Source organism: Zingiber officinale, chromosome 6A (assembly GCF_018446385.1).
Source record: "Zingiber officinale cultivar Zhangliang chromosome 6A, Zo_v1.1, whole genome shotgun sequence".
Lineage (NCBI taxonomy): Eukaryota > Viridiplantae > Streptophyta > Magnoliopsida > Zingiberales > Zingiberaceae > Zingiber > Zingiber officinale.
Window position 1 is genome coordinate 2,575,750 of NC_055997.1, and position 19,321 is coordinate 2,595,070.

Sequence of the window (19,321 nt, forward strand, 5' to 3'; positions counted from 1 at the left end):
GCTTTCTTTAATGTGTGTATGTATTTCTGCCTCCTTATATAGGAGCTCAGATTAAAGACAACATTAATGACCTTAGGCAAAATGTTGGTTGTTCTACTTGGGTAAATTTTTGCCCCAACCGATCCGGTATTCGCGTGGGCAGGTCACGCTCATACATGAGTCAATTTGGTTCAATGTAAATACAAACCCTGGATTTACACCTCTCCTGCGCATCCACACATGAGAGAGACTCTCCCCATATATATGTTCAAACCTTAATATATGTGAATCAATATAAATCAATAAAAATACTTTAAAACTCCAAACGTAAAATTAAAATCTCAGAATTTCTTTTCTTCCATCCCTTTCTCCATCCATATTTATTCAACACTTATTCGTGTTATCTTGAAATGAATTGGTTCGCCTTTTACCACCGCATATGCGCCAAAGGCCTGTCAGAATTAAACGCAGAGCAGCGCAGCGCAGCGCATCGCAGTGAAGCGCAACAGCAACGTGGTTGATCGGAAGTCCGCGAAAGGCGTACGGGCGCCGCCTCAGGCCACGACAACCTGCAGGTCCCGGCACAACACGCGTCCCTCTTTCCCACCTCGCTCGCATAGCTAGCTCCTCCTCCCTCTTTTCCCTTCCCCTCGCCACAAAGGCGGCTGGCCCGCTAGCGACTTTAAACACGCAGTGAACTCGATCCGCCACTACAAATACTTCTCGCGCGGCTCTGGCTTGCTCTGCTCAATCGCCACCGACGCCATGGGAAGAGCTCCGTGCTGCGTCAAGGTCGGGATGAAGAAGGGGAGGTGGACAGCCGAGGAGGACGAGATCCTCATCAAGTATATCGCTTCTAACGGCGAAGGATCCTGGAGATCGCTCCCCAAGAATGCAGGTAGATCGATAGATCGTATGTTTATATTTGTAGATTAGTTCCATGTGCTAAGCTAATAATATATTGAAGTTGATCATGCTATATATTAGGGCTGCTGAGATGCGGGAAGAGCTGTAGATTGAGGTGGATAAACTACCTCAGATCCGACCTGAAGAGAGGCAACATTACCAAAGAGGAGGAGGAGATCATCCTCAAGCTGCATGCAACACTTGGCAACAGGTTCTTCTTATATCCAATTTAAGGACATCGTTATTTTTTCATACAATTGTAACATAAAAGTGAAATCCGTCGTCTTAACGGTCTCACACGGTCACCATTTATGAAAAGATAAATTAAGAAATTATAATTAACTACTATCAAAAAGATAATTTATTCACCTTTACCAAGAAAAATAATCAAATTCTATTCCATAATAATCAACTCAATCTTAGCTCAGGGTTACCTATATTTTCATACAAGCAAGCTTTTGAAGTTTGTGCACACGAAAGAGTATTACCTTGGCTGGCTTGACCACGTCGGCATGTACACAGGGTCGGCCCTGACTTTTGGGGGCCCTTGGGCGAAAAGAGAAAAGTAACCTCTATAGGAAAAAAAAATTACTAACGTAAATTTGAATATAGTTTAATAGAAAAACATAAAAATCAATATAGTTCATTTAAAATATGATAAACTTCATCCAAAATTTATTTCTCAAGATTCTTTAAAAAATGTAACATCATACAAAATATGTTTCCTAAGTTTCTCCAAAAAGTGTAATACCTACAAATAAAAAAAATAAGTATGAAATAATCATTGAAAAAAATCTATATCTTCTAGCATTTTGAGAAGCAAAATAATCAATAAGGTCTTCAAAATCAAAATTTTCTAACACCTCATTTTCAATACATAAAATTGTCAAGTCATTTACATTCAAATCATTATCATCATTTTCTCTCAATTCTTCCTACTCATTCGTTGCATGATTATAATCATCATTTTCTCTCAATTCTTCCTGCTCATTTGTTACATGATTATAATCATCATTTTCTCTCAATTCTTCCCGCTTGTTGATTGCATGATTATTTAATTCTTCTTGATTACTCGATTGCTGCTCATTTGTTACATAATCATTTAGTTCTTCTTAACTTTCTTCTTGCAATTCATTAACTGAATTTTCAATTGAAGAGCTAGTTTTAAAAAACTTATGAAGAGCACCTTTGTGAGTTTTAATAATCTGTCCACTCTTTTTCTTTTGTTTCTTTTCTGACTCCAAGATTGATATTTTTTTAGAAACATGTTTGTATTATAAATTTCAAGTGTAAAAATAAAACACACAAAACTAGGAACAAAGCTAAAAATGAAATAAACATAAGCAGTGAAGATAATAGTCAAAGAACAATAAAGCCTGGTTTGTGCTTAAAACAATCGATATAACTTATTCTATGATGATTAAAATTAGAATGATTTATTTAAACTCTTTCAAATCTGTAAGAAAAATCATAAAATATTGACTCCAATACAATATTAAAAATCAATATTGAATATTGATAATAAGAAAAAATATAGATGAGTAGTAACTTACGTTGTAAGTTTATATATTGATGAATGATGATTTTGATGAAACTAAAATTAATAAACTTTTCTAATTTAATTAGAAGAGATTCAAAGGTGAAGAAAGGAGGAAATTAGCATTCAAGATTCATACTTTACTCTTTAGAGTCTTATGCCTTCTATAAACAAATTAATAAAGAAAGAATTGTACTAAAAATAAATCTTGGAAAGAGAAAAAAGTATCGTTTACTTTCCTTCTTTTTTTCTTTCTTTTCTATTTTAGATTTTTTTTCTTAAATTTTAATAGAAAATATATTTTTTTTTGGACCTTTATTAAAATAATTCAACAATATATATATTTTTGGACTTTTATTAAAATAATCCAATCAAATATATTTTTTTAGATTTTATTAAAACAATCTAAGTATATATAATATATATTATATATACATGTCAAATTTGAGGACCCCTAAAAATCGGAGCTCTTGGTCATAGCTCCCGGTGATATGTCTCAGGGCTGGCCCTGCATGTACATGTACGCAGGAGTGGATCGCAGCGAACTACGTGCATGAGTTTTTCCGATGGGAAAGTTGTACACGTGGCAATCGCATCATTTCTCTGGTACTGGTTTCTTCCCCTCCATGCAAATTAAAAAAAATCCAAATCGCAGTGCTAAGGGCATATTTTTAGAAAGATTTGAATGACATGATATTTGAGATTTTTAATTTAAGAATTGTAGTTAAAGTTTAAATTTATTTTTTCTACCGAAGTTTATCAATTAATTAATAATAAAATTTAAAATTTATAAGGAATTTTTTTTAATTATGGAGAGAATTTGAAAATTACTAAAAAAAAATTCTCATCTTCAACTCTAATTCAAATTAGATATTCTGTCTCAAAATGTTCGTATGTCAGTGTTCTTTTATTGATTGGATGATCATAATATTCTCATGATGTATATTGCATCTTTGAGATGTGATCTAGTCTGTCCAATTAATGAGAGAATACGGAGACAGAAATATTGTGACAGAGGATTTTGATCTTATTGTAACCAAGGGTGGATCAGTGGGGGGCAGCATCGGCGGTCGTCCCCCTTGCCGGCGGTAGAATCCTCAGTATTATAAGATTCTACCGGTAGAGATGGAAAATACCACCCTTTGTTTATCATGATCTATCCTTCCAAACTTGAATTCCTGGATCCACCACTAACTATAACCATGTTAGAGAATTAGGTCGATGACAGAAACAGCCAGTGTAAGTTCATGCATATCTGTCTTAACCGTGGCGGTGTGACATGCGACTGCAACCGCCAGCCATGAGCTTTTTCCTTTTGTTATATAATGGCAGGTGGTCCCTCATTGCCGGGCACCTCCCTGGAAGGACCGACAACGAGATCAAAAACTACTGGAACTCCCACCTGAGTCGGAGGATTCACAGTTACCGGCGAATCAGCAGCGTCGCAATCGACCTCAGCAAGCTTCTCGGCGGAGGCCGGACGAGGAAGTCAGCCATGAAGAAGATCAGAAGTACCACTACCGCTACTTCCACTACAGGGAACGTCGACGTTTACGGCCAAACTGCACCGGTTATTGCCGCAGCGAGCCCCATAGTTTCGCTGGGGCAGAACGAGGAGGCCCAAAGCGTGGTCATCGATCCAGCTGACTCGAACCAAGCCAGCAACGCCGCCGCTGCGGCTGCGGCTGTTGACCTGGACCTTGAATTGGAGAAGATAATCGAGGACATGATCTACTCGATCGATCCGGAGAGGAAGAGCGACGAAGGGGCATCACTAGTGCCGGCTCCGGATCAGGTGGAGTACTACTGCGGATCTTCTGAGGTGCAGCAGGACGAGTTGCTAATGGACTGGAACTGGGAGAGCATTGAGGCTAAGCTGTGGGACGAGTCAGGCGAAATGGGACCATGGACAATGCAGTGGGACAGCGAAGAAATATAATTACAACATTTAATGGGCTAGCCACTAGATCATCTCGAAGAAGAGACGAACAACAAAGAAACATGGGAACACGACGAGACGAGCTGCAGCTGTAGAGGAGGACAGAGGGTGACAAGAAAGCTCAGTGCTGGATAGCAATTGGGTAATTATGTAACTGATCAGGTCGATTGAATTTAAGTGGAGTGCCGGTTGTCTTGTATTTACTAATACAATGGGCAAAAGCTACTAGCTAACTAGTATTTTAATATAATAATATTAGAGTTTATGATTTAAATTTTAAAATTTAAAATTTAATCATAATGTTTAAAAGCTATTAAGATACAACTACTACAACGTGCAGAAAAATACTTGGTAGCTATTATAACTTAAAAAATCAATTATTCCGGATGAATTTATAATTTATGGTTTAATATTTTAAAATTTCAATGATGATATGTAGAAGCTAGTTAATAACTGTCTTACAACATGAAAATAAATTATTTTACTAAACTTTAAAAGGATAAAAGTCAAAAGGGAGTCTTATTTTTTTCCAAATTATAAAAAGACGTCCTACTTTATTTTTTAAAATGAAAAAGGCTTTTTTTTAATTAAAAGAGTGCTCTATGTCCTATAAAATGACATAATTGTCCTTTAGTACTGTTCATCTCCCGCCTAAATTCTGAATTGCTCGGGTATGTTGTAACAGTTATGAAACTGTAGCCATTATATAATTGTAGCATCTACAGTTTTATAGCTGCTATAATTGAGCTGTTACATAGTTGTGGTAGTTATGGTTCTGTGGCTTTACATAGTTTTAGCAACTATGATTTTGTAGCTGATACATAATTGTAACCATTATAGTTCCGTAGCTGCTATACAGTTATAGTAGCTATAATTTCATAGCTATTATAACATGATTTTTTTTTTTAAACTAAAATTATTCGGAGTCATCAAAAAGGATTTAAATGACATTTTTAAGCTTAAAATCTAGCCATTATATGTTCCACTCGTAACTATTTGTTGATCTTTGAACGAGATTCTATTTGATATATTGTACATCCCATGATTCAATCCGAGTCAAATGTTATGATTTATTAAAATTTAAGATTTAACATTCACATTGTAATAACTACAAAATCGTAATTGCTACAACAAATTATGTAGTAGCTACAATTTCATAACTACTACAACTGCGTGGTAGTTCAGTTATAGCAACTACATCGTAGCTACTACAACGTGAATATTAAACCTTAAATTTTGGGATACTATAACTTTTGACTATACTTAACAACAAGATGCACAATATATCAATCGAAGTTCTTTCAGAGATCTACAACTCTTTATAGGATGGAACCCATAACAACATAATTTCAAGCTCAAATAATATCGTTTAAAGCCTTTTTGAAGTCTACAAATAATTTTAGTCTTAAAATTCTATATTGTAGCACTTACAGTTTCATAGTTATTATAACGCGTCCGACTAATCCAAGATTTAGGGGGAAATGAATAGTACTAGAGAACAATTATATCATTTTATAGGAGATGAAACACCCTTTTGATAAAAAATCAAAGTGAAGCCTCCCTTAAACTATTTGGAAAAATAGAACTTACTATTTTTGTCCAACTTTAAACTCAAAATAATAAATTCTAAAAACTATAATGTTAAAATATTCCTTAACAACTTAATGAAAATTATTCCAAATTGATTAAAACCATTTAAAAATAATTATAGCAACTATCTAATAGCTTCTGCAATATATATAACCTACTAAATAATTGTTATAATACTATAATAATATTATATGAAGTATTACATGTTATAATAATTGTCAAGTAATTGTTACATCACAGTAGTAGCACTAGAAATAAAGATATTCATATAATGTCTCATGAGCGCACTTTTGATATATATTTTTTAAATATTTTTTTAAAAAATAATTTAATTTATGGTGTCCTCCCTCAGATTTATTTTCCACCGACTATGTGCATCAGCTATCATATTTAATAATATTGACGTACTCTTGAACTCTAAATTAAATGCGAGAGTTATGGTTCCATAAAAGTTTTTTACAGATTTTGTTTTTTTTCCACAACTTCCTAGTGGGAGAAGATCAGTAAAAGTAGTTTCTCATACCTTTACACACACTGTCTACTTCCCACTGCTCGATCAATTCCACTGCTAATGGTATTAAGAAGGTATTAATCATTATTCCAAAAATTAGTAGTCGTCCATAATTTATCTTTTCCGTGTTAATCCTGAGATGAGTTGACGAAGACACTGGGAACAAACGTATTCATCTTTTGCCACAAAAAAGAGATGATCCTTCCTCTGCACCTGACAAACGACGTCATGATTTTAACCACGAGAGCTCTCAGCATTGAAGTTGAGATAGTAATGACTAAATGAGGGACCCAACATACTAGAAACGGTTTTTGATAATTCAGTAATAAATGTATATATTCTCAAAGTAATTAGATATATGAAAAAAAAACAATTACAAACATATATATTTTTTAAAAGTTTCCTATCATTTTTTTTACAATTTTATTTTCTCTCTTTAAATTGATAGTAGCATCCTTCACATTTTACAAAAGATGGATTTCGAAAATTTTCAAAGAATGCATCGTAGTTTCATATTCTCCAAAGAGTCATTTTTTTTTTCAAAATATTTTTTTTTATTTAAAAAATAAAAAAAATGATCCCTCAACCATGTGGCAAAATCAAACATCTACCCCCCACACGGTCAGGCCACGCCAGGCAACCACGTCGTTAGGCAGTCGCGTGGCCGCTTGGTGGCCTTGTAGCATTGGTCACTCGGCCTGGTGGCCTTGATCCGATTTAATAAGTCGAAATTGGATAAATCCGCAACTCGACGATTCATTAGTATTTTAAAAAAAATTTAATTAAAACTTTAATTTAATAATATTAATGATATGATTCAATATAAATTAATTCATTTATTTTAAAATTTTTAATATAAAATTATTTTATCTTTCTATTGAAATAATTTTTAAAACTTATTTATCCTGAATTGTTTAATATTGGAATTATTATATATATTTTTTATTCTTTCGATATCCAATTTATTGGGTTTATAGAGATTCTTATATCATGAGATAACCCGTCTAGGAAACCATCTCGGCTTCTCCCTCGTGCAGTCTAGATATCCTCCTTGAGGTCTTGCTTGGCTGATGTTAGGATTTGTGCGAACTAGAGAGAAGGAAGAGAGTGAATACTGAATAGCTTCATTCACTTCTTCGATGATGATTTACAGTGGATCGGATACTTGAGTCTAGCAATCAAATCAACTTGATTTTGTTTAGTTGCTAAAGTCATTAGTTGACTGATCAAACCTATTATTCGACTGATACTTGAATTTGACAAACATGGATCTCTGAACGAGCTTCGTTTCTTAAAAAAATTGCCTTGTTTGGATATCTGAGTTAAAAGTTATATCCTTTGGAAGTTTGCTATATCAAAACTTCCTCGTTGCATGCCAACTCTATGTTGGAGTTCCGACCGCCAAGTGTCTAGTAAATTTTTGACCCACTTGGACTTTTCAATTTGCTTAGCCTCGTTGGAATTTCTTTACCAAGCGTTCGGTCTACCTTTGACCTACTTAGACTTTTCCATTGCCTAGCCTCACTAGAACTTCCATCGCCTAGTTCCCAACTAGGCCTTCAATGACCTAGCCTAGCTAGGACTTCCATCGCCTAGTTTCTAAGTAGTTCTTTAACCACCTAGCCCCGCTAGGACTTCTATTGCCTATTTCCTAATTAGGTCTTTAACCGCCTAACTCCGCTAGAACTTTCGCTACCTAATTCTCAACTATCTCTTCCACTACCTAGCCCTGCTTGGACTTTCCGTTGCCTAACCTCTAATTAAGACTTCCTAGATAAGTATTCAGTCATCCTTTAACCTACTTGACTTCTCTCTCACATATTGTCAAATATCAAAACTTAAACTCGAGTCAATCCGAGCTTAGCTAACTTGGTCAACCTTAACCCAAGGATAATTGTGTAGGACCGTTAGATTTGATAGAGGGGGGGGTGAATATCGATTCGAAAAAGATGAGTATAAACGCAGCGGAAAAATAAAGTAGACACAGATGTTCGTTCGGAGCCTGTGACGACTCCTACTCGAAGGCCCGTGGTCCTTGACCACTTTCGTTGGGCAATCACTAACAAGTCGAAATATGATTACAGAATAAGTACAGGAAATGCTAGTAATAATAAAGCAATACCGACAAAGAAAAATTAAATAAACACCGGAGGAGCACTTTTGTCGGAGCGTTGTTGACGTCGCACTTGAACGTCGAGCAGCAAGACCAGCAGTAGAAGAGTTCTCAGTAAAAAATTGATTTTTGAAGTTCCTGCATGGGGCTTCTTTTATATGCTGTTCCGGGCGCCTGGATCCCTTCCGGGCGCCTGGAGTGTGACGTAACTGCTCAAACCAAGATGCTCCACGTGGCGACGACTTGGCTGGATAAAATTCGCCTTCCGGGCGCCCGGACCACCTTGTTCCAGAAAGACTCCTTTTTCCTGCAAAACAAAGTTAGTCCGAGGCAAATATACATCCTGTAAAACAAATTGTTAGCACAGTTAAAGTTCAACAGATGGATAAAGAGAGTATGACTTAGATTCCGTCTTTCCGAGACCGGAATCTAGTCACGATCTCGACTTAGACATCCGAAATGGATCTAAGCCGGATCGACGCCTAATGTCCCCTTCCCGGGAACGCGTCCTCACAGTCACTCCCCTCCAGTGACTTACCTCACTTACCTGCCAGACGTCCGGTCAGCCCGTCGACCCGTCTGGACTTCTCGCCAAGCGTCCGGTCAGCCCGTCGACCCGCTTGGACTTCTCGCCAGCTATCCGGTCAGCCCGTCGACCTAGCTGGACTTCTCGCCAAGCGTCCGGTCAGCCCGTTGACCCGCTTGGACTTCTCGCTAGCTATCCGGTCAGCCCGTCGACCTAGCTGGACTTCTCCTGCACACTCGATCAAAGTGTCAGACAACAACAAGACTAACTTAACCTATTTGTCATTCATCAAAACCTAGGTTAAATCGTTAGTGCTAGCCACACCAACAATCTCCCCCTTTTTGATGGAATGACAACCTGGTTAAGTTAGTGAAAGCATATGCAAGAAACAACATGCATTTGTGTGGTTTTAAAGTTAGTTTATGTTTTCAAATTGGTTTAGCTAACTTAACCACCTAACCCTCCTCCCCCTTTGGCATTCATAAAAAAAAATGAACAAAGGTAAATAATCATAGTGAAGAGTTACTGTAACAGGTAATCAAATTTTGAAAGATATCTAAGTTTGGTTCAAAATTTGAAAGATAAAAGTGCAATTTTTAACACCAAGTCAAAAAATAGTCAAGTTGACTTGGGGGAGACAGGTTGAGTTTTGAAAAGTATAAATTTAAGGTTAATCAAGTTTAACTCTCAAGCGTGTGGAAATTTTCAAAATAGGTTTTTCAAATTTACTTTTTATGTTTAAGTAACATCTACTTTTCAAAAAGGTAAATTTTTCAACTTCGATTTTTCAAAACAAAGCAAAAATTAAATAATTTTTCAAGAAATAAAATTTTTGCCAAAATTAATTTTTAAGGCTAATTTGATAAAGGCTAAATTTGGAAATAGTTAATTTTTCAAATCAGGTTTGAAAATTGTGGGTGGGATTAAACTTTCACATTTTTCAAATACTTAGTTAAATTTAAATTTTGTAAATCAATGTTCAAACATAGGTTAGGTTTTAAAAGGCATTTTTCACACACACAAAATTTGAGTTAATTCTCCTCCTGAACTTGATATTTAACTTTAACCAGCTGTCTAACCAATTAGGTACTAACTAGCTATCAGAAGATAGTAGCTTTCACATGGTTAGTCAGATTAAGTTGATTACAAGCAGTCAGTTTTTTTGACTTGACTGATTAACTTTAATCTGATTAATATCTGAGTTGTATTTAACGTCCAGACTTATGTTGATGCACTGAAATAAGCATCTTAAGTCCAGACAGTTGGCCTATGCATCTCACCCCTTTCTATGTTTGTCAAACATAAGCAAGGTAAACCTAGGGTGTTGGTGAGATGCTCAAAAACTAGTCCTATGGGTACATGCTTTCTAAGGATTCAAAACTAGTCTAAGGCAAAAACTGTTTTTGAAAATCTAAAAATGGAAAGTTTGAAAACAAATAAATTTGACTTATAATTTGGTAAAATCATTTTTGAAAGTATTTTTGAAAGATCCTAGTCTATTAAGCACATCCCTAATTTTCGTCGTAAGTTGCTAAATTCACTTTCAGGGAGAGGTTTTGTAAAAATGTCAGCTAAATTTGATTTGGACTCAATGTACTTGAGTTCAATATCGCCTTTAGTAACATGATCCCTGATGAAGTGGTGTCTAATTTCAATATGTTTGGTTCTTGAATGATGCACAGGATTCTTGGTTAAGTTAATTGAACTTATATTGTCAATTAATACTTTTACATTTGTGATATTTAAGTTGAAATCTTTTAGAGTATGCATCATCCATAATATTTGTGCAACACATTCGCCTATAGCTATGTATTCTGACTCAGTTGTAGACAGAGCAACACAATGTTGCTTTCTACTAAACCAGCTAACAAGTGATGCACCTAATAATTGGCATCCACCACTTGTGCTTTTGCGGTCTAATTTGCATCCAGCATAATCTGAGTCAGAATACCCTATTAGTTCAAAATTATTTGTCCTAGGATACCAGATTCCTACATTTGTTGTTCCTTTAAGATATCTAAAAATTCTTTTAACCTGTGTCAAATGGGATTCCTTAGCACAAGTTTGGTATCTAGCACACATACTAACTGCAAATAAAATATCAGGTCAAGTACAGTAGGCTACCTATTGCACTTCTATAATATTTTAAATTAATTGGTTTTCCATTTGGGTCACTATCTAAGATTGTGTTTACAGCCATCGGTGTTTTTATTTCTTTTGTATTTTCCATTCCGAATTTTTTAAGTAATTCTTTGGTGTATTTATGTTGAGAAATATAGTTTCCTTCATTTGTCTGTTTGATTTGTAATACTAAGAAATAGGTTAGTTTTCCCACTAAGCTCATTTCAAATTCTTTTTCCATTAGATTAATAAATTCTTCTAAAAATTCTGAATTTGTTGAGCCAAATATTATGTCATCCACGTATATTTGTGCAATAAATATGTTTGTATTTAATGATTTAACAAACAAGGTTGGGTCAATTTGATCTTGTTTGAATCCTTTAGATGTTAGGTAAGATGTTAGCCTCTCATACCACGCCCTGGGTGCTTGTTTAAGTCCATATAGGGCTTTCTTTAATTTAAAAACATAATCAGGGTGTTCTAAGCTTTCAAAACCAGGAGGCTGACCTACATAAACTTCTTCTTTGATTAGTCCATTAAGAAAGGCAGACTTAACATCCATTTGGTATAGTTTAAATCCCTTATGGGCTGCATAACTTAGTAACATTCTAATGGATTCTAATCTGGCTACTGGGGCATATGTTTCGTCATAGTCAAGTCCTTCAACTTGACTAAATCCTTTGGCAACCAACCTAGCCTTATTTCTAGTAATTTCCCCAGTTTCACTTAGTTTGTTTCTGAATACCCATTTTGTTTCTATTATTTTCTTATTCTTAGGTGGTGGGACTAGGTCTCAGACCTCATTACGCTCAAATTGGGCTAGTTCTTCTTGCATAGCTATAATCCAATCTGAGTCTAGTAGGGATTCATCCACAGTTTTAGGTTCAATTTTTGAAATTAATGAAATTTGACTTAGGTTTCTAAAAGATGATCTGGTTTGAACTCTTAAGTATGGGTCACCAATTATTTGATCAGTTGGATGATTTGGGTTTACCCTTATTGTTTTAGGAGGTTGATTCTCTTGATGTTGTTCCTCTTCTTCATGACTTAGTGTTTGGTTGATTTCTGGAACAAACTCCGGTGGTTGTGTAGGTTCTATGTCTTGTTTAGTTTCTTTAAATTTTACATTAGTAGTTTCTTTAATTTTTAAGGTAACCTTATTATAAATTCTGTAGCCTCTACTATTTAGGGAATATCTTACAAAAATTCCATTTTCAATTTTAGAGGTGAATTTTCCTAAGTGTTCTCTTGTATTTAAGATAAAAACTGGGCACCCAAATACCTTAAAGTATTTTATGTTTGGTTGTTTATTATAAAATATTTCGAAGAAAGTTTTGTTATGAGTTTTATTTATTGTTGTTCTGTACATAGCAGGCTGTACTAACGGCTTCTGCCCAAAAGTATTTAGGTAGGTTATACTCATTTAACATTGTTCTAGAAGCTTCAAGTAAGGTTCTATTTTTTCTTTCTACAATTCCATTTTGTTGGGGGGGTTTTAGGGCATGAGAACTCATGATGGTAACCGTTTTCTAGACAAAAACTGTTAAAGTTGTGATTTTTAAATTCTCCCCCATTGTCACTCCTAATTCTTTTAATTTTAATATCTTTTTCGTTTTCAATCTGTTTGCAAAAATTTGTAAGAATTTCAAAAGTTTCATCTTTATGTTTTAAGAATTTTACCCAAGTAAACCTAGAGTAATCGTCTATAATTACTAAACAATATAAGTTTCCATTAATGGATTTGACTCCATGGGAGTCAAAAAGATCTAAATGTAGAAGTTCTAAGATTGAGTTAGTTTGTGGTTGATTTGTTTGTTTGTGGGTTGATTTTGTTGGTTGCTACTCGGAAAACCTAGAGGTTCCACTGTACAAAAATTTTGTACAAAGGTCTGAACCTTTTCCTAGCTACCATGTGTTCTTTTAAATTAAATTTTGGATCGCCTGCGGAACTTAACACGTTTGATCCAAAACTTAATCTATTTGTTCTTTAAGGTTTAGACTTGGATCTCCTGCGGAACTTAACACGTTTGATCCAAATCACCTAAGTTATTAATTCCATTAAATATTAATTTCCATAATTGGTTCCCAGTACTGACGTGGCGAGGCACATGACCTTCTTGGATATGGGAACAACCACCACCGACTAGACAAAACCTTTTATGGAAAGCTAATATTTAATTTCCTAAAATAACTTTAGGTCAACCAAAAGGAACAATCAAATCACAAGGAAAAGAAAAATAAAAGAACACAACTTTGAAAAACATATTCGAAATACTAGAATCGTAAGCCTCTTGTATTTGGTATTATTTCCATAAATAACTAGTATGATGCGGAAAGAAAAATTACTAGTTATACCTTATAGAAAAACCTCTTGATCTTCTACCGTATTCCTCTTCTAACCTCGGACGTTGTGTGGGCAACGATCTTCCGAGATGAGAAACCACCAAAGCACCTTCTTCTCCTTCAAGTTTCGGCCAAGCACTATGCTTCCAAGAGATAAAGATCTTTTTCCATCAATCAAGCTCCAAGGGATGTAAGCTTTCTCTCCTTCTTCTCCAAGCTAAAATCCGGCCACCACTTGATCTTCAAGGAGGAAGAGAGGTCCGGCCACAAGATGGAGAGAAGAGAAAGGAAGGAGGCCGGCCACACCAAGGAAGAAAAGAGGGAGAAAATAATAGAGGTTGTTCACCCTTGAAGGCTCCTCTACCTCCTCTTTTATAATCCTTGGTCTTGGCAAATAAGGAAATTTTAATAAAAACTTCCTTAATTCTTTTGCCATGAAAAGGAAAATTTTATTTTAATTAAAATAATTTTTCTTCTCACTAAAACATGGCCGGCCACTTATTTCCTCAAATCAAGGAGAGTTTTAATTAAACAAGAATTAAAACTTCCTAATTTGTTTCCGGAAATTTATAAAAATTTCTCCAATAATTTTATCCCTTCATGATTGGTTTATAAAAAGGAAATTTAATAAATTAAAATCTTTCTTTTAAACATGTGGATAAAAAGAAAGTTATCTCTAAAAATTAAAATCTCTTTCAATCTACAAATAAGGAAAGATATCAAATCTTTTCTTAATCTTTTGTAGAAACTTATAAAAGAGAATATTTAATTTTTAAACTCTCTTTTAAAAACATGATATCCACATAAGAAATAATTTTAATAAAAATCCTTTTTAATATTCTAGTGGCCGGCCACCTAAGCTTGGGACCCAAGCTTTGGCCGGCCACCTTCATGGCTCATCCACTTGGTCTTGGCCGGCCCTAGCTTGGGTTCCAAGCTAGCTTGGCCGGCCCCATTGGATGGGTAAGAAGGTGGGTATGCGGTGGGTATAAATCTCTATATACTAGAGGCTACGATAGGGACCGAGAGGAGGAATTGGTTTTGGTCTCCCGATAAAATTAAGCATCCCGTGTTCGCCCCGAACACACAACTTAATTTTATCAATAATAATTCATTCCACTAGAGAACTATTATTGAACTACCGCACCAATCCCAAATTACATTTTGGGCTCCTTCTTATTATGAGTGTGTTAGTCTCCCTGTGTTTAAGATAACAAATGTCCACTAATTAAGTAAGTTACTGACAACTCACTTAATTAATATCTTAGTCCAAGAGTAGTACCACTCAACCTTATCATCATGTCGGACTAGGTCCACCTGCAGGGTTTAACATGACAATCCTTATGAGCTCCTCTTGAGGACATTATCAACCTAGTATCTCTAGGACACAGTTTCCTTCTATAATCAACAACACACACTATAAGTGATACCATTTCCCAACTTATCGGGCTTATTGATTCATCGAACTAAATATCACCCATTGATAAATTAAAGAAATAAATATCAAATATATGTGCTTGTTATTATATTAGGATTAAGAGCACACACTTCCATAATAACCGAGGTCTTTGTTTCTTTATAAAATCAGTATAAAAGAAACGACCTCAAATGGTCCTACTCAATACACTCTAAGTGTACTAGTGTAATTATACAGATAAGATCGATACCTAATTACACTACGACCTTCTAATGGTTTGTTCCTTTCCATTTTGGTCGTGAGCTCCTGTTTATAATTTATAAGGTACTGATAACATGATCCTCTGTGTGTGACACCACACACCATGTTATCTACAATATAAATTAATTGAACAACTACATTTATCACAAATGTAGACATTTGACCAATGTGATTCTTATTTCTAGATAAATGTTTATACCAAAAGCTAGGCTTTTAGTATACACTCTAACAATCTCCCACTTATACTAAAAGACTAAGCTGCCATATCTGCTGCCATATATCTGATTCTCATCCCTTCAACATGCCCATCAAAAGCTCTTGCCTTAAGGACCTTAGTGAAAGGATCTATAGGTCATCACCTGATGCAATCTAGGCGGCAACAACTTCTCCTCATTTATACGATTCCTCGTATTGGGTGGTACTTGCGCTCTATTGTGTTTACTTGCCTTATAGACTTATGGTTTCTTCGAGTTTGCTATTGCACCAACATTATTACAATAAATTGTAATAATTTTTGGACAAACTAGAAATCATATCTAAGTCTATCTTGAGGTTATTGAGTCATTTAGCTTTTATGACTACCTCAGAGGCTTGCCATATGCTAAGCTTCTATGGTGGAGTCTAGAAAAACACCTATGCTTATCACTCTTCCATAGTTATGACTTTACCTCCTAAAGTAAACACAAAACCCCGTGGTTGACTTATTATTGTCCCTATCCGATTGGAAGTCAAAATCCTTGCAACCCACAAGGACTAAATTAACTGCCTTGTAAGCTAGCATATAATCTCTAGTGCCTCTAAGGTGCTACAATATATGCTTTACTGCAGTCCACTGTCCTTGTCCAGGGTTACTTTGATATCTGCTAACTATGCCCTTGGCAAAACAGATTTCTGATCTCGTGCATAGCATACATTAGGCTTCCAACAGCCGTAGCATAAAGAACTGCCTTTATTTCCTTTATCTCCTTTGATGTCTACAGAGACATATCTTTAGATAAAGTTACTCCATCCTGAAAAGGTAAGAAACCTTTCTTGGAGTTTTGTATGCTTAAAACGAGCAAGGATTTTTCCGATGTATGAAGCTTGGGATAAGTAAAATATTCTTTTCTTGCGATCCCTTATTACTTTGATCTCAAGAATATATACATTCTCCCAAGTCCTTTATATCGAATTGTTTGGACAACCATACCCTTACGACAACATTTTGATATTGTTTCCAACTACCAAAAATGTTATCTAAGTATAGTACAAGAAATACCACCACGTTTCCATCACATCTTTTGTATACACAAGACTTATCCGGTTACTAAATCCATAGATCTAGATTACTTTGATAAATCAGATGTTCCAAGACCTTGAAGCTTTGCTTCAGTCCATAGACTGATTGAGCTTACACACAAGATGCTCTTAGCCCTTTGCAATGAACCCTTCTGGTTGCTTTATATGGATGTTTTCTTCAAGACTTCCATTAAGGAATGCTGTCTTGACATCCACTTGCCAAATAGATAAAAGAATCTGGATAAACTTAAGCATGACTACCAGTGAAAAAGTTTCCTTTTTCATCAAGCCTTGCTTTGAAAGTTACTACCTTCCTGTCTATCCCTCTTTTCCTATTATAGACCTTTTTATACCCAACGACTTTTACACCATTTGGTGATTCTACAAGCTTCCAGATTTTATTAGAATACATATATTCTAATTCTTTTATTCATTACTCTTTGCCAAGATGCTGCATCTTTATCTTGGAGTGCTTCATCATATGACCGGAGATCAGGTTCATGCCCTCCAGAGATCGAGTCCAAAAACTCTCCCAAAACATGAACCTATTTAGGTTGCATAACAACCCTCCCACTACAATAAGACACTTTCTGTAATTGTGTATCAATTTGTGATACGAGTTGCAGTTTTCTTGTGGTATCTCATCTTGTACAGTTGGTACTAGGTTAGACATGTCCTTTATTATTTCCTTAAGAACAAATTTACTTATGAGCACGTGGTTCATTATATAGTCCTTTTCTAAAAATCAGTCATTTATGCTAACAATGACCTTCTGATTTTAAGACTATAAACCTACTTTTGTTTATCTAGGATATCTTACAAACAAGTGAACTCCTATCCAACTTATCATTATCTCTCTTTAACATATGTGCTGGATTACCCGAATCCGAATATGCTTCAAAATAGGCTTACACCTATTCAGCAATTCTATATGAGCAGAGAGTTATGACTTTGGAAAGTTCACTTCCGTTTCCAGAGCATATCCTTAAAACAAATTTGGTAATTTTCTGAATAACTCATCATCTATCTAATTATTCCATAAGAGTCCTATACCTTCTTTCTACTACACCATTCTGTTGGGGTGTTCCAGATGCAGTTAGTTGGGATTGAAATCCAACTTCTGATAAGTGACTCCTAAAATCTCTCAAGAGGTACTTGCCACTACGATTTTCCATAGTGACTTTTTACTTTAACATTTCTCCGCATCAGCCTTGTACTCTTTGAACTAATCAAAGCACTTAGTCTTGCGGTACATTAAGTAAATGTATTTGTATCTTGAATAGTTGTCTATAAAATAGACGAAATATTCGATACTACCTCTTGTCTGGATTGTCATAGGATCACACAAATCAGAATGAACCAATTCCAATATATCTTTGACTCCATTCCCCTTAGACTTAAAAGCTTCTTGGTTATTTTTCCTTTCAAGTAAGACTTGTAGGTTGGAAAGATTTCCACTACTAATGAACACAAAAGTTCATCAGCTACCAATGAATCCTACTTAAGTTAATATAACCTAGCTTTAGATGCCAAAGATATAATTGGTTCATTTCCGAAGGTTGCTTTCTCTTAAAATTAGAAGATGTGTGACTAATTTCCATTTGTTGCATCGTGGGAGTTATTGGATTATAAATTGTCAACCATCATACCAGAATAGATAACTTTCCTATTTTTCTTGATAACAACTTTGTTATCAAAATAGACACAATATCTATAATAGTTTAGAAACTGAAATCAAGTTCTTTCTAAACTTGGTATGTAAAGACAATTACTTAAAATCCATATTTTATTCTTATCAAAGGATAAACATCTCCCACTGCAACAGCTACCACTTTTACAGTAGTGCCCATGTGGACGGTGATTTACCTTTCATTTAGTTGTTGGGTTTCCTGGAACCCTGCAATGAATTGCAGACATGATTAATGGCATCTTGTATCTACACACCAGGTACCGGTAGATAACTCCACTAAACATGTATCAACTAATGAATAAAATACACCTATATTGTTCTTAGTTCTAAGAGAACAGTCTACCTTAATGTCCAAATTCTATTTCCAATCAATTATAATTGGGACCACTAAGTCTATCCTAAAGTATATCAGCTAGGGTTTGACCATCTTCCTAAGAATCACAAAAATATTTGGTTAAGACCAACTCCTTAAAAAATCCCATGAATTTTGTATGCCACGTTAGTGTGGACGTATACAAATTCAAAGAGAAAATTTTATCATTTAATTTTATTATCTCGTCAACCTTACTTTATGACGAATAAAATTAATAGTTGGTCTATCTTTAATCAAATATTTGGTCAAGACTCTAAATTTAAAATAATATTGATTCCTCTAACAATACTATTTAAATTTACCAACACCTCAAAACACCGTGAATTTTGCATGCCACGTTAGTGTGGACGTATACAAAATCAACATTTGTAAGAGGAGAGTTTTACCCATTAACTATCTTGTCAACGTAACTTTATGACAAATAAAATTATCTCAAACACCGTTAATTTTGTATGCCACGTTAGTGTGAACGCATACAAAATCAATCATTTGTAAGAGGGGTTTTAACCCTTTAATTTTATTATCTTGTCAACCTAGTTTTATGACAAATTAATAGTTGGTTTCATTTGGTCACACAAATAATAGCAGTGACTCCGATGGGGAGGATACTATTAGATGTGTCTAAGTGTATACCATTACTTGACACTAAGTCCATTAATAAGATTATGCCCCTTCCGTTGGGGAAGATCACACGCTCTTAATTAACTTCCTATAGTCATCCAAAAATGGAAGTCTGT

General features: G+C 35.0%; 1 protein-coding gene across 1 annotated transcript; it reads left to right on the forward strand.

The window, feature by feature from the left end:
- The first annotated feature begins 725 nt into the window (after window positions 1-725).
- On the forward strand, window positions 726-4,467 carry LOC121993755 (myb-related protein P-like). Its single transcript, XM_042548082.1, has 3 exons — window positions 726-877; window positions 967-1,096; window positions 3,755-4,467. The coding sequence occupies exons 1-3, from the start codon at window positions 745-747 to the stop codon at window positions 4,359-4,361; spliced, it is 870 nt and encodes a 289-aa protein (XP_042404016.1). The 5' UTR covers window positions 726-744; the 3' UTR covers window positions 4,362-4,467.
- The last annotated feature ends 14,854 nt before the right edge of the window (window positions 4,468-19,321 follow it).

What these genes read in the sequence shown, in the direction of transcription:
- LOC121993755 (XM_042548082.1), top strand. Translation starts at nt 745, where the DNA reads ATGGGAAGAGCTCCGTGCTGCGTCAAGGTCGGGATGAAGAAGGGGAGG. An exon ending in ATCGCTCCCCAAGAATGCAG is followed by an intron (nt 878 to 966) that starts GTAGATCGATAG and finishes GCTATATATTAG; the next exon opens with GGCTGCTGAGATGCGGGAAG. An exon ending in CATGCAACACTTGGCAACAG is followed by an intron (nt 1,097 to 3,754) that starts GTTCTTCTTATA and finishes ATATAATGGCAG; the next exon opens with GTGGTCCCTCATTGCCGGGC.